Here is a 15,200-nt window from a genome sequence, read left to right as displayed (position 1 = left end):
ATAAACCTGTAACTGTTTAAGTTTTTAACCTGACTCCTTCAGTTGCTGTAACAGAACCAAGCACAATTTAAAAGAACTTCAGCTGGTCATAAGGGACGGGTATAGGAAGAGCTTGGGAGTTTGGATTTGTGTCACTCCCAGGTGACAGATCCGTTGGGGCATCTCTCAGTCTTTCCCAGACTGCCCGCTGCAAAGGGATTCTGCATCCTAGCAGCTAAAATCTGAGGTGTAATAAGCTCTTCCTATAAAGGGGCGTCTAGTGGCCTGCTGGCTACCCTCTGCGACGGGACCCCAGTCCTAGCAGTAAAGACACGGATGTTAAACCTTTTCTTGGAAACACACACACACACTGCCCTGACCGTCGGCTGACAACCCCCCGGACTTTTCTCAAGTACCCCTAAGGGTACTCATACTACTTGTTGAGAAACACTGATCTAGTTTACACCAGCTACCACATCTACCACTTCTCCCTCATCCACAAGGCTTGTCATCCTATCAAAGAATGCCATCAGGTTGGTTTGACATGATTTGTTCTTGACCAATCCATGCTGACTATAACTTATCACCTTATTATCTTCTAGACATTGCAGATGGATTCCTTTACGTCTATGCCAGGAAAAATAATGGAGCAAATAAGCTAATTTGGTCTGTAGTTTTCTGGGTTGTCCTTATTTGGGCACTATATTTGCCCAGTCTTCTGGAATCTCTCCTGCCTTCCATGACTTTTCAAAGATGATAGCTAGTGGCTCGGATACCTCCTCCATCAGCTCCTTGAGTATTCTAGGATGCATTTCATCAGGCCCTGGCAGAGGTGCATCCTGGTGCACTGCTCCGGTAAGATCTGGCTGTGCTCCAGCAAGAGCCAGCTGGGGCGCTCTGCTTGTATAAAGGGGCCGGCTGGGGGCACACTGTAGCCAGGACAGTGAGAGGGGCTGGCTGTGGCAGCTGTCCTCATCTGCCTGTGGCGGCCCAACTCTGACCTCCATCTGACCACTGCGGTCTGTCCCCAGCCGATATGCTCCTAGGGCAGACCCTGCAGCCAAGCCCCGGCGGCCCAGCATGAGCACCGGCCCTGGCTCCTGCCCCGGTGACCCGGCCCCAGCTGTGGAAGCCAGCCTTAGGTTTTAGTGCAGCTTCAGCTGCGGCAGCCCAGCCAGTAATCAGGCCTCAGCTCTCATCTGGCCTCAGCATCTGGTCCCCAGCCCCAGTCCTGGGGCAGGCCCCATTGTCTGGCCCCCATCTGGTTGCAGAAAGGACTGGCAGTGACCTGCCCTCCCAATCCTCTGCAGCGGGGGTGGAAAGGAAGACCACAATCTAGCCGCAGCGATCCTGGCCCATCCCCTCGTCCAGCCACTGTTGCCCTGGTGCTGCAGCCTAGCCCTGGCCAGTTCAGGTAACACAGCCCCAGAGCCCCAACATACTCTACTTCCCACTCCCAGCCCCCTGCCTTGCCTCCTGAACCCCCCCCCCCCACATCCCAGCCCCCTGAGCTTCTCATGTACCTCAGACCCCTGCCCCCAACCCAGACTCTTGCCCCCCCACATCCCCATCCCCTCTCCCTAACACTCCTGAACACCCCATCCCAACCCTGTGCCCTGAGCCCCTCATACATGTTAATCCTGACTCTGGAACCCCCCACATCTTCAGCCCCCTACCCTAACTCCTGTAGCCCTACACACACCAGTCTCCTGCCCGGAGCCCCTCATACAGCCCAGCCCCCTGCCATAACACTCCTGCACACTCCACACTCCAGCCCTGTGCCCTGAGCTCCTCATACACCCGAACCCCCTGTCCTGAGTCCCTCATTCACTCCAACCCTGACTCCTGCAAACCCCATGTCCCCAGCCTCCTTCCCTAACTCTTGTGCCCACCACACCCCAACCATTTGCCCTGAGATCTCTACACTCCACTCCACAGTTAAATTTCTTGCAGGTATTGTTGTATCACAATTCCCCCACCTGCTATAAGACCCCTTCTGGGGATGGGGGGAGGAGGGGACAGGTTGTGATAGGATAGCACCTGTTAGAAATGTAAGTTACTTTCACCCCTGGGCACTGAACACTTAAAGACAATTTATTTTTCTATGTAATTTTTAACCTGTTCTTTTCCTATTTTAGCTTCTAAACCTAGTTCCTTTTTCCCAGTATTCACTATTGTAGGTCTCTAATCACCACCAACCTGTCTTGGCCAAGGCAGAGTGAGAAATATAGCAACACACAGGATCAAGCAGTCAGAGATTAATCTGTGTTTTAACTGCAGCCACCTCAGCTAGCGCCACTGAGAATGCCCAACACTGGATGCAACTTCAAGCAAGTCAGGACCAGAGACACATATGATCAAAACCTCTGGTAAAACTGACAGGGTCCGGATCCTCACACTCATGGGATTTGGATGTAGTCTATTTCTAAAGAGATCTCATCACAATCCCAAATCTGCAGAGCTAAATCATCCAATTACAGTGTATTAGCAAAGCCCTCCCACAGCACTTGGGCCACCATGGCATTGGACAGCAAGATCAGAATCATGATAGTAGGCCTGGCAAACTCTAAGCTAGGCAAACCAGAGCCTTTGAGCAAGGGGGAAACCCCTCAAGGAAATGGGGGAGACATCCGGTAATCCCAACACTGATGTTGAGGATTACCCAAGACAGCAAGCTCAGAAGCCCTAATGAGGAGGCAGACCCAGTTCATTGACACGGGTAGGATCCACTGAACTTGTGAGCCAACTTCGGCTAAAAACAATGAGAAGACCCTATGCTCAGTGGAGCAAACAAGCAACAAGCTAGCATAAATGGAAGGGATACAGATCCCTGAAGGGCAACAGAGCTAAAAGAGGGCAGCCTGTACCAGGTTGACCATGACTCGCAAAGCCAACAGGGCTAGACCCAATTGGTTGTGCCATGGTGCTATGGGCAAGCTGTCATGAGGTCCACTCATCATGTCCCTGCTGCGGGGCATTTGGGTCATAAAAAGACATTGGTCCCAGTTTTGGCCCATTCATTCTGGCCAGGAATTCTCTGAGAATTCAAAGACTTTTACAGCTTTTGCTACAGTGCCAGCTCATCACTCCTCAGGGAGTGCCAAAGGCCACACTACTCCCACTATCTGTGGTGGAAGTGTCCTTTGGGAGGATCACCATGGCCCTGTTGGGACCCTTCTGAGAAGTATGGCCAGTTTAAGATATATTTTGGTGATACTGGACTATGCTACTCATCTCCTTGAAGCATTCACTCTCTGTAACATCACAGCACAGATCATTACCGTGAAGTCTTTACTCGAGTGGACTGTCCACAAGAAATTTTGACACATCAGGGCACAAACTTCACATAAAAGCTGCTTAAACAAGTCTACAAGCTGTTGAGCACTGAGATGATTCAGACAGTTGATTTTCACCCTCAGATGAATGGCTTATTCAAACATTTCAGTAGAACCTTCAAAGGCATGTGTTGGAGATTGGCCCTGAAAGAGCTTCTGCTACCCACAATCTGGGAAGTTTGATGATCACGAACCAAGTTTTCTCCATTTGAGAGCCTTTATGGAGGTAGCAATGGGGAGTCCTGGACCTGATATTTGAGGGCTGAGAGCAGGCACCTTCCTCTGATTGCAGGACCAACTTGAGAATGGTGGAGGCCTTAGTGTGTGAGAATCTTTGCAACACATACAAATCACAGGAACAGGCATACAACCAGGGAGCCAGGAAAGGGTCTTTGAACCAAAGGAAAAAGCTGTCCTGTTATTCTCCTCTGAGGAGTCAACTCTGCTCGACCAAAGGCGGGGGCCCCAAGAAGTGATCCGCCAAGTGGGGACATTAACTATGCAATCCAGCAGCTGGACAACAAGAAGAAATGACAAATACACCATGTGAGTCTCTTGACATCCAGATGGGATTGGAAGGGATTGCTGATTGCCCCATACAGCCCTGAGACAAATCTGTGCTCAGCTAATCCCATCCTTTCTCTCTTGCAGGATATATAAAAACATGGCCCTGGAGCTCAGCTGGAGCCAGAGTAGGGAAGCAGCCAGATGTCCTTCCCAGGGAGGGGAATTGTCCACGGATCCGTGACCGGCTGTGGTGGGCAACAACTCTCCTGAGCTGGCCTGGGGACAAGAAAAGCCACTGACCAAGGAGACTGAGGAATGCTGAGAGTGAGCCACTTGGAAAAGAAACTGGGAACCAGGCCCTGGTAGCTGAAGAGCAACCCAGCCAGATGCTGGTGAGCAGCAGCCCAGGGAAATGAGACTTTGGTTCTGCTGTGTTGCCAGAAGGTAAGGCAGTAATCCTACATTTCCCTGCCAACCCAGTGATGGGATCACCCTTCCTTCAAGGATCCTAGGCTAGGACCCAAAGGAGCAGACTGGTCCCAGTCCCTTTGCCCCACACTCATGGCTGCACTAACCTGTAATACAGCTATTGTCTGTTTGCTCAGCCCACGCCCAGGAGGCCCTACCTACTGACTGCTCAGCCCTAAACTAAGAGCTGTGACTGTATATTTGCTCAGCCCACACCCATGGGGCCTGAACTATTGACTGCCCGTTCATTCAGATCACACCCAGGAGACCTGAGCTGTTGCTTATTTAGTTGCCCCACAAAGCAGAACAGATCTGGGGTGGACGCTTAGTTCCCAACGCTGCCGAGAGGAACAGGTGGGGCTTTTCTCCTGAGATACAAGAACCTTACAACAATGCAGTGACAAATGTGGATGCAGCCTTCATTTCACTGTGCCTTGTCACATGCATGGAGTACCTGTCCTTTAAACACCACCATCAGCACAGACATGGTGCAATAGCCACTCCCTGAGTTATAGTAGTGACATTAGCAAGTTTAAATTTAGATACACATACATTGTAAACTCACCTACGATTACTCACCGTTTCAAAGCCCCGATGGGGATGGTCTGGAAAGCCAGCTGGTTTTCCTCCTCTGAATTCATCAAGCAACAAAAAAGGATCCAAATTTTTTAACTGAAATAAATCAAATTTAGGGTGCTTAGAGAAAGACTTTATATTGACTTCTACATTATATGCTGCACACAAAACAGTAAGAACATAGGCACCTAGTGCCTGTGTGGGAGGAGGTGCAGCGAGGGCCACCCAGAGGAACAGGGAGGGGACATGAGGAGGCACCCCATTTAGCAATTAAAATGTGGATGAGGGCATAAGGGGCAGTGAACCTCCTGAGTGCTATGAGTTGCCTATGTGTAAGAAATACTGAACCTAGAAATATCCTTTGGTTCTTGAAGGGATTCCGTTAAAGCCCAGCATTCAAAATGTAAGTTATACAAACGTAGGTGCAACTGAATTTCTAGAAGCTATCTAATTTTTCACTGATCATTATCTTTATTTCTCATATTTATTTTTGAAGTGTGCTACAGGTTGCACTTCCCAAAACTGGGACTCTCTGGTTGGGCAACATCCAGGCCAGCAGCAGCAGGGCCATGGCCAGCATCTGGCAGCCCAACCAAGGCCAGATCCAGCGACAGTGAGGCTGGAGCCAGTGTTTGGCAGCCCGGCCAGGGCCAGAGCAGGTGGCAGCAGAGTTGGCATCTGGCAGCCGGGTTGGCATCCGGCAGCCCAGCTGGGCCGATGGTAAGGGGGCCAACTGGGGTGAAAGAGGAACCAACAGTGGAGCGCATGGCGATATGGGAGGGGAGCAATGACAAGGGACCTCCCCAGGTCTCGCAAATTCCCTCATACTGGACTAGTCAGATCCCAAGGGTGATGGATCAGGGAGGTCCAACCTGTATTCAAAACAATTTCATAGCATTCATATTTAATAACTTAAAATAACTACAGAGCTATTTACAGATTGGTTCTGGACCAATAAGACACAAACTCCTCCCCCAGCGTAAAGATTCCCACTAATGATCCATTCAGGCAAAACCTTGAGTGAATAAACAGGCCTTGAAGCATGCCTGGGAAGTCAGCAGACATAGATTCTGATGCATGGAGTGAATTCCGGAGGCATGAACTCTTGGTAACACCATATCACAAGCCTCCTTGTGATCTGTCAACTTGAGTAGATCAACTGATCTCAACCAGGGCCAGAGGAACATTTTGGAGCCCAGAGTTATTAGATTTTGTCGTCCCCCCCCCCCCCCCCCCCCCGGCTCTGATGGTGTCAATAATGAGGAGTTCAGAATGTAGGAGGCAGCTGTGAGTTGAGGCAGGAGGTTGGGGTGCGAGAGTGGAGTAAGGGATCTGACAGAGGGTGCAGACTGTGGCGTAGAACTGAGGATGAGGCATTTGATGTTCAGGAGGGGGTTCCAGTCTGGGGCCAAGGGGTTTGGAATGCAGGAGTGGACTCAGGGCAGGAGGCTGAGGTGGAGGTGTGAGGTCTGAGTGAGAACTAGGATGTTGGATGGGGCTCCAGGCAGGAGGTGAGGGTGTGGAGTTTAGCAGGGAGGGTGCTTAGGGTTGAAGCAGGAGTTAGGGTGCTTACCTGGGGTAGCTTCTGTTTGCTGTGGGGGCGGGACACAGGTGGCTCCATGCTACCCTGTGCTCCACCCCCATGGCTCCCATTGGTCATGATTCTGTTAATGGGAGCTATGGGTGTGGAGCCGCCAGTGAGGGCAGTGCAGGAACAGAGTTTTCTGGCACTTATGGTGACATGGCTCCTGCCCAGGGGAGGGAGGAATGGCAGCGCAGGGAGCCACCTCCTCCTTTCACCTGCCAGTTCAGGGCTAACTCAGAACACAGGGGCTTTAGTGGCTACACCCCAGGGCTCCAAAGTAAGTGGACCCCCTTTAGTCCAGGGCTGCTTCCCCTAAAGTGTCTGTCTTAATTTGGCCCTGATCTCAACTGTTGTATCACCACACAAGGATAAAGAGGTAGGCTATAGGATAGTACATATCCAAACCATACAGAACTTTACTGAGAACCACCAAAGCCAACACCATGAATTGTACTCAGAGGCAAACCTGAATCAAGTGTGAGCTCTGGAAAGCAGAGCACAAAAATAACATGCTACCTACATAAAGATACTTTCGGAAAAAGGCCTGTGTGGACATTGAAGAGGGAGTTTTTTCGAAAGAAGAGGAAAGAGGAAAAAGCACAGGTGCCCTGATGGCCATTCCGTCCACAGTAATCACAGCTTAAATGCGAGATCGCATCCATTCAATGTGGACACTATCTTTTGAAAAAGCAGATCAGTTTTTTGATGCGCTTTGGCGGTGTGAGCGTTCTCTTTCGGAAGAAGTTTTTTCAGAAGATCTCTTCGGGAAAAGCTTCTTCCGAAAGAAGCCTGCAGCCTGCAGCCATAATTTTTAGTGTTCATCTAATGTTCATTGTACCAATCCAGCACTGAACCTAAGACACAGATAACTGATAACTCTATATGTGAAAGAGAAGGTCACTATTTCCAAGACAAATAGTGGCACAACTGCCACTCAATTATTTAATACCAGACATGGTCTCCAACAGGACCCCTACTTTTCTTCTTATACTGACAAGAGCATGAAAATCTCTAGCTTAAAATGTAAAGGAGGCAGGTATCAAGGCTCCTGTTTTCTCTAGAGATCTTCACAGCATCAATTCCATCATCTGTGGTTGAGCATCAACAGTGGCCCCTTATCCAAATCCCAAAATCACATCACAGCCAGAGTATCAGGAAAGCCCTGACACAGGACTGGGGGACCTACCATTCATTGATGGTGTTATTTCTTCCTGCTGCTGTAGGAGGCTAATGCATTATGGATGGGCTTTGTTTTTCGTATATCCACCAACCAACATTTCAATCAGGTAATGCTCATCATTCAGCATCACATCAAATCTCTTTGGGTGGAGAGGGAAGTGTAGAGCATACCTCAGGCCGGCCAATGCTCCTCCGAACACGTGCCCCAACCCCTTCCGCCTGCTCAATGCTGAGTACAGTTTTGATAACTTTCCTCAGAGTTGTCATCCTTCCTTCAGAAAGAAGATGCAGTTTCCAAGACTTCAAAAATCTGCACAGGGAATAAATAAGATTTTTAAATGTTGTCTCTTGGGAAATAAAAAAATCAAAAGCACACCCTCCCCCGCCCACACACACATACACCCCACACAAGCTCACAAAGCCCAAAACATTAACTGCAAATGAAGATATAAATACTATGAGTTTTGGTTTTACTTTAAATCTGCAAACAACCAGCACGTTGCCAGTAGCAAAAACCAAAACAATAGAAGGGGTTTCCATTTACTTAAGCAAAAGAGTTCGTTTTTTCCATCAAAGGAAAGTTGTACCTCAGGTACCCTATGAACTACCCCACAGCAGAGTACCTTGCTGCTCCCTATTTGTGCGGGATCTCAATGCCTGCAAACCACCGGTTGCTTTTCATTTAACTCCCTCTGTTCTGCACTTCACAGTAACTAACTCAGCATGAGTCAGCACAAAGCATCCCGTCTCCTAGCAAATAAAATGGGCGAGTCACATATTTGGAGGGGGGGGGGGCAGCTTGGGGTAGGGCAGTGTCAGGGAAGTATGCTACAGTCAGTCAGGCTTTACCATGCTAATACTTGTGTGGTATGATTCCCCCAGTGTGCACACAATCGCACAGGCTTATTGTGGCACTCAGCGCTAGTCACAAACACGCAACTAGACTCAGGGATCAATGGACGCAGTGACAGCAGCACACGCAGAATCGCACGCTCACAAATGACACAATCAGAGCCCGCGGTCACACACACACACACACACACACACAGACGACACGATCAGACACGTGTTCTGAGCCACACACACACACACACACACACTGAAATAATGCAATCACAAATACACACACACACACACGACACGATCAGACACGTGTTCTGAGCCACACACACACACACACTGAAATAATGCAATCACAAATACCCACACACACACACACACACACACACACTGAAATAATGCAATCACAAATACACACACACACACACACGACACGATCAGACACGTGTTCTGAGCCACACACACACACACTGAAATAATGCAATCACAAATACCCACACACACACACACACACACACACACACTGAAATAATGCAATCACAAATACCCACACACACACACACACACACACACACTGAAATAATGCAATCACAAATACCCACACACACACACACACACACACACTGAAATAATGCAATCACAAATACCCACACACACACACACACACACACTGAAATAATGCAATCACAAATACACACACACACACACACACACACACACGACACGATCAGACACGTGTTCTGAGCCACACACACACACACTGAAATAATGCAATCACAAATACCCACACACACACACACACACACACACACTGAAATAATGCAATCACAAATACACACACACACACACACACACACACACACACACACACACACACTGAAATAATGCAATCACAAATACACACACACACACACACACACGAGGCAATCCCAGATTTCGCACGCGCTGTGCGATTTTTCGCGCTGCCCACCGGAGAGGGGCTCCCTTGACGCCCCCGAGCTAGTGCTCCGCCTCCCCCTCCCCGCTCCAGAAAGGGGCGGGGCGTGAACGCAGTTGCCTATTGGCTGAAGGGGGCGGGGCCGAGCCGCCGGGGGCTGGGTGGGAGCTGTGACCTATTCGGCGCCTATTTGGCTCCTACTCCTGTGAGTTCGGGGCCGAGCCCCGGTGTGTCCCGGGAAGCCGCAGCACCCGGGCAGAGGCTGGGGGGCTGGTGTCCTAGCCCGGGCCGCTCCCTCTGCTTCTCTGAAGGAGCAGGGGGAGCAAATGCAAATCTCGCCGTGACGCCCTGCACCAAGGCCAGCCAGAGGGAGGCGGCAGGGAACCTGGCGCTGCGACTGCCCCCCAGGCCCTGCGTGCTAGTGCGATAGGTGGCGTGTGTGTCCCACGGGCGGCTGCTAAGGCGCCGCCTCTTTGAAAACTCGTAATTGGCTGGTCACTGTTGCAATGGTAAAAAATGTGTGTTGGGAACATTGTAACGTCGTAAGGGCCCCCAGGTGATGTTATTTTTTCTCAAAGCTCAGAGCTGGGACCTTATGAAAGTCAGGGTTCATTTTGGTCAATTTCGTGGTCACAAGGGTGGTTTTTTAAATCATAAATGTCATGGTCTGGGATTTCTAAATCTGCACTATCATGGTGTTGTAACCTTAGGGGTGCTGGCCCCAAAGGGTAGTGTGCGGCGGGAGGGGGAGGGAGGGAGCTCCAAAACTGTGGTAGGGAGGGCATGACATGGGCACGTGTAGTTCTGCGTCGTTGCTGGAGGCAGTGTTGCCTTTAGAGCTGGACAGCCAAAGAGCGCACCAGCAGCAGCATAAAAGTGAGGGTCACATTCCATGGAATATGTGTGTGGGTGGGGGGCAATCCTTTTTAGAGAAAAAATGCATGTGTTCCATAATTTGCATTTCACCACTTAATAGGATCATCAAGCTGGAAGGGAAAACAAAGGGGGAATAAACACCCCTAGTCTCTTTCTCTGTGTTTAGTTGATTGACTGTGCCTGAAGTGAACAAACTAGTTTGGTCATTGAACTCTGCAGGAGGGGTCCTGCCTGAGGAATTGGTCAGTAATCTGTTAGAATGTGGTAGAAATTTTGTTTGAATCAAATATAGTTTGTTAAATTAGGTACTAGTAAGCATCTTTATTCCTGCAACTATTCCTGATTTTTATTCCTCATTGCTTGCACTCACTTAAAATCTATTTTTCATAGTTAATAAATTTAATTTATTGTTTTATCTAATCCAGAGCGTTTAAAATGAAGTTTCTGAATAACTTTTCAAGTTGGCATGTTTTCCCTCAAAGATATAATTGGAATATTTATGTTGTCTAGGGGTACTAGCGTTATTTTGAAATAACTTAGTCCATATCTACACAACAAGCAGTTATTTTGAAATAATGTCAAAATACTGCAAGCTAGAGGACTTCTTACTCCGACTCCCGTAACCCTCATTGTATGAGGAGTAAGGGAAGTCGGAGGAAGAGTGCTCTATTTCAAAATAAGTGCTGTGTAGACACTCCCAGTTTCGAAATAAGCTATTTCAAAATAAGCTACTCAATTGACGTACCTCAATTTGTGTAGCTTATTTCAAGAGGATTGGGTAATACAGGACATGCTGCTGTGGAAGAAATCTGGGGCTGAAGGTGTTTTAGAGTCATCGTAATATAACCAGGGCTGATGAGAGCCAGAGTATAACCTATGTGTGGGTGCAATTACATACAGACACTTACGGCACATTTATACCTGGCAGAAGATCAGTGCCCAAAAGGTCAATTTTCTAGCATTAGATTTAGAGGGTCTAATATAGACCCATAAATCGAACGTTGAGGGCAGCCCCCTCTGGCATCTGGTGGTACTCCTTCTGCGAGGGGTAAGGGAAGCCAATGGGAGTGTTTGCCTGTGCCAGTGGGGTCTGGCCTGTACCATGGTATGTCACACAAGCTGAAATCAAAACTGGAAATGTCAGTCTAACTGCATATTTCTGTTCCATACTTGTGTGCTGCTACTGCAAGAGACAACTCAACCAATCCCAAATTCTGAAGTAGAAGCTATTTGTATTCTCAGTTTACTAAGACAGTGTTTTATAACCAATGGGTTATACAGAATATAGGGCATATCAAGTTATTGGAAATTATATCAGGATCTAAAGGAAAACAATGATCACTCCCTTCTCCTTGCGTACCCTTCTCCATCAAGGAGAAGCAGTGTCTGGACATCTCTCCAAAGATGCACAGAGGCCTGATGTACACTAGAAAATGAGGTTGGAATAATTATACTGAGCAAGGGTGTGAAACATCTATGCCCCTGAATGATAAACCAATTTCTTTCCCCCTAGGACACCACAAGGTTGATGGAAGAATTCTGTAGCCATTGCACTGTAGACGAGCCCAAATAAATCACTTATATAGCCTTAGCCTTGTTATTTTTTATGCATTTTTTTTAACTCTTACAGTAAATGTTATGGGAGTGAAACGTAGCAAAAGTTCTGACTTAGAAAAAGGGGTTACCACTATGGAAATTACTTCCCAGAGACAGTGTGGTCTAGTGAACAGAGTTGTGGATGGATAATCAGAAGGTCTGCGTGCTATTCCTGGCTCTGCCAGTGGCCTGCCGGGTGACCTTTGGCAAATCACTTCACCTCTTTGTGCTTAGATAAGAATACCCAACGAAAGTGCTGTAGAACATCTAGGAATTACTAATTTCCATTGAGATCAGTTGGAATTCTACCATTCAAATTGAAGCCAGTAAGGGGCCCATAGTATTTGCCATATTCTTATTTAGTTATTTTACATTAGAGAAAAAGACATAAAAGTAAATATAACATTGTATATAAGAAACAGGTTTCAGGATGTTACGAACCAGTGACAATAAAAACAAGAAAATAACCATTTCAAATAGATACCACATTCTGCTTATGTTCAAACTTTCCTGTTTTTCTTCTTCCTTTTTTCCTATGTCTACTCCAAAATTTTTCAAGTGAAAGGTTATAGCGTGGCAAACAAAAGAAACCAAGAACCCTGGAAAAACACCAAAAAGCCTCTCACTTCACTTATTGGCTAAAAAGAAATAAAGGACAGAGAAGAGGAAAATATGTTTTCAAGAACTGAATTTTATGAATGGAATCTTTGTGTATGGTACCATTCTGTGCCTATATTTGCTACTGACAATGAATTTCTGATGAAGGCAGCAACATGTCAGGCAAGTACAATGGGATAGTACCTGTTATTGCCAGGAAGCAGCTCCCATTATTTGGTAACTTTTTAATATTGACAAACTAGCCTGTATCTATTTACTAGTTAGTAAAATTTTTAAAATGCTTCAGGACATATGATAGTCACTCACTGCTGGGCACTGGATGGGCAAGTTATTCCATATTTCTTTACTATAGAGAGTCTGACACCTTCTCTGTAATATGATACTGGATTTTGACACCTAGGACATTGGACTGGATAAACCACCGGTGTTGCCCAGTATGTCATTTCCTATGTAAAAATAAACCCAGAGCCCATAACATTATGGCTGTGTCTAGACTGGCCAGTTTTTCCGGAAAATCAACCGCTTTTCCGGAAAAACTTGCCAGCTGTCTACACTGGCCGCTTGAATTTCCACAAAAGCACCGACTTCCTACTGTAAGAAATCAGTGCTTCTTGTGGAAATACTATTCTGCTCCCGTTCAGGCAAAAGTCTGTTTTGTGCAAAGCTTTTGCGCAAAAGGGACAGTGTAGACAGCTCTGATTTGTTTTCCGCAAAAAAGCCCCGATCGTGAAAATGGCGATCGGAGCTTTTTTGCGGAAAAGTGCGTCTAGATTGGCACGGACACTTTTCCGCAAAAAGTGCTTTTGCGGAAAAGCGTCCGTGCCAATCTAGACGCTCTGTTCCGAAAATGCTTTTAACGGAAAACTTTTCTGTTAAGAGCATTTCCGGAAAATCATGCCAATCTAGACGCAGCCTATACATTTTACAATGTGCTTATTTCCATATAATGATTGAAAAAAAATGTTGTAATGTATTGTATTAAGAAAATAGTTAAATTAAAGGTATACTGTTTACACATAATTGTGCAAAAATACATTTATGGAACATGAGAATCTCATACTTTAGGGAGATGTTATATTGAGACAAACCTGGCAGAGAACCCGCCCTGGAAGTGGAGGGCAGGGAGTGGCACTTCCCCCTCCTCTGCCCTGAGGCCCCACCCTAATCATCCTTTTTCCCCTGAGGCCTTGCCTGTGCTCCACCCTGCTGTGCCCCCTTCGCCAGGACCCCCGCCACTGCTTGTTCTTCTATGACCCTTCCCCTGAGACTCCACCTCCTTTCACTCCTCTCCGGCATTGAGGCTCCCACACCTGCCACCTCAACCGCTCCTCTCTGCCTCACCCATTTCCTCTAGGTGGAGAGGAGCAAGTGGCAGGCAAGGGAAGAGGCAGAGCAGGCACAGGAAGAGGTAGAAAGAGGCACAGGGATGTTGGGGCCACAGTGGACAAGGCGTCGTCTTCTCAGGAGCTTCCGGAAGCTGTACTCCAAGGGTGGAGGGCTGGCATGCTTCCAAAGGGAAGCAAGACACATCCAGCATTTCTTGCCCCATTTAAGCTCATATCTGCTGCCCATGATCCCCCGTCTCCTTGGAAACAAGAAACAAAGGATGGGTTGGTCACATATCCTAAGAGGGGGAGATTCTAGTAGTGCAGAGATGAGGAAGTGCTATATGCTACAAAGGGTTGAGGCCTTTTATCATACTAATGGTACCGTTTGTATGTGTAACACCGACAGACTGGTCATCTGCAGGCAGGAGTGAACCTTGGATCTCCAAAGCTTAGTGCGTTCATGAGCCTCTACTCACCATCATGGCCTCCATACGTCTCGAAAGATGGTGGGATGCAGCATTAAACTGATGACCATGCTTAACAGCTAGGATGGAGTGTCCTCTCCATGTTGTCTTCTGCTGCATTGCCTGGGCAGATAATATGGAGATCGTGCATTGCCCAAGGACACTATCCCCCACTTAATCCTTCCAGTTAAGCCCAAAGGAAAGACAAAAGTCTATACATTTGGAACTGGACTCATTGTAGGAGATGCTGGAAAACAGATTGGACGCGTCCTTCCTGCTACTCGCCTTAGGGTCTCCACTCCTGATTTTCTTTTTGGGTTTACTCCCGTAGCCTTTGATTCTCCCGAAACTACTCACAAGGCATTGAGGGATTTTCTTTCAGGGGTTTCTTCCCTTAGCAGGCTAACCCAAAAGGCAGTGGGGGCAGCAGTCTTATTTAATGGCAGGCAACACTCACCATGTCCCAACGCCGTCATTGGGAACATGTGATTTTTGATCAGTACAGCGGCCGCCAACAAATGTCCCATCAGTCCCTAGTAGCGTTGCCACTGCTGGTCCACGGCTGCATATTAGCACAATGAGACATGCGTATTTTGCAGCAGACCTCTCACAAGAGAGGCTGCCTCCTATCCGCCACCTGGAAACGTGGCGGGTAGCAGGCAGCTCTGCTTTCCTATTACCAGGGACCCGTGCCTTTTTCTATGATCTCTCAAAAATAGAATATTGGTTAGGAACTGACATCATGTGTCTGTTCTGAGCGGTTGCTCAATTCACGTGGGTAGACACTAAGGGTACGTCTAGACTACATGCCTCTGGCGACAGAGGCATGTGGATTAGGCTACTGGACATAGTAAAATGAAGCGGCGATTTAAATAATCGCCACTTCATTTAAATTTACATGGCTGCCGCGCT

At 47.7% G+C, this 15,200-nt stretch overlaps 1 protein-coding gene across 7 annotated transcripts in view; it reads right to left on the bottom strand.

Annotated features, from left to right (window-relative positions):
* Positions 1-9,497, bottom strand: part of PIR (pirin) — an 81,443-nt gene extending 71,946 nt beyond the window's left edge. For 2 of the 7 annotated variants that reach the window (XR_003089286.2, XM_014573468.3), the window contains exons 1-3: positions 8,253-8,379; positions 7,801-7,939; positions 4,869-4,961 (exon numbers count right to left, since the gene is read on the bottom strand). Coding sequence is in view for 6 of the 7 variants with exons in the window: in XM_014573468.3 (XP_014428954.2) it covers positions 4,869-4,961; positions 7,801-7,896 (189 nt within the window). In the remaining variant the exon portion in view is untranslated. Of the gene's footprint in view, positions 1-4,868; positions 4,962-7,800; positions 7,940-8,173; positions 8,195-8,216; positions 8,380-8,478; positions 8,621-9,377 lie in introns of those variants that run through there. The other 5 variants (XM_075914348.1, XM_075914341.1, XM_075914360.1 and 2 more) reach the window with 5 other exon arrangements.
* Positions 9,498-15,200: the final 5,703 nt, after the last annotated feature.

This window comes from Pelodiscus sinensis, chromosome 1 (assembly GCF_049634645.1).
Source record: "Pelodiscus sinensis isolate JC-2024 chromosome 1, ASM4963464v1, whole genome shotgun sequence".
Classification (NCBI taxonomy): domain Eukaryota; kingdom Metazoa; phylum Chordata; order Testudines; family Trionychidae; genus Pelodiscus; species Pelodiscus sinensis.
Note: the sequence above shows the minus strand (reverse complement) of the source record. Positions and strands in the feature narration are given on the sequence as shown.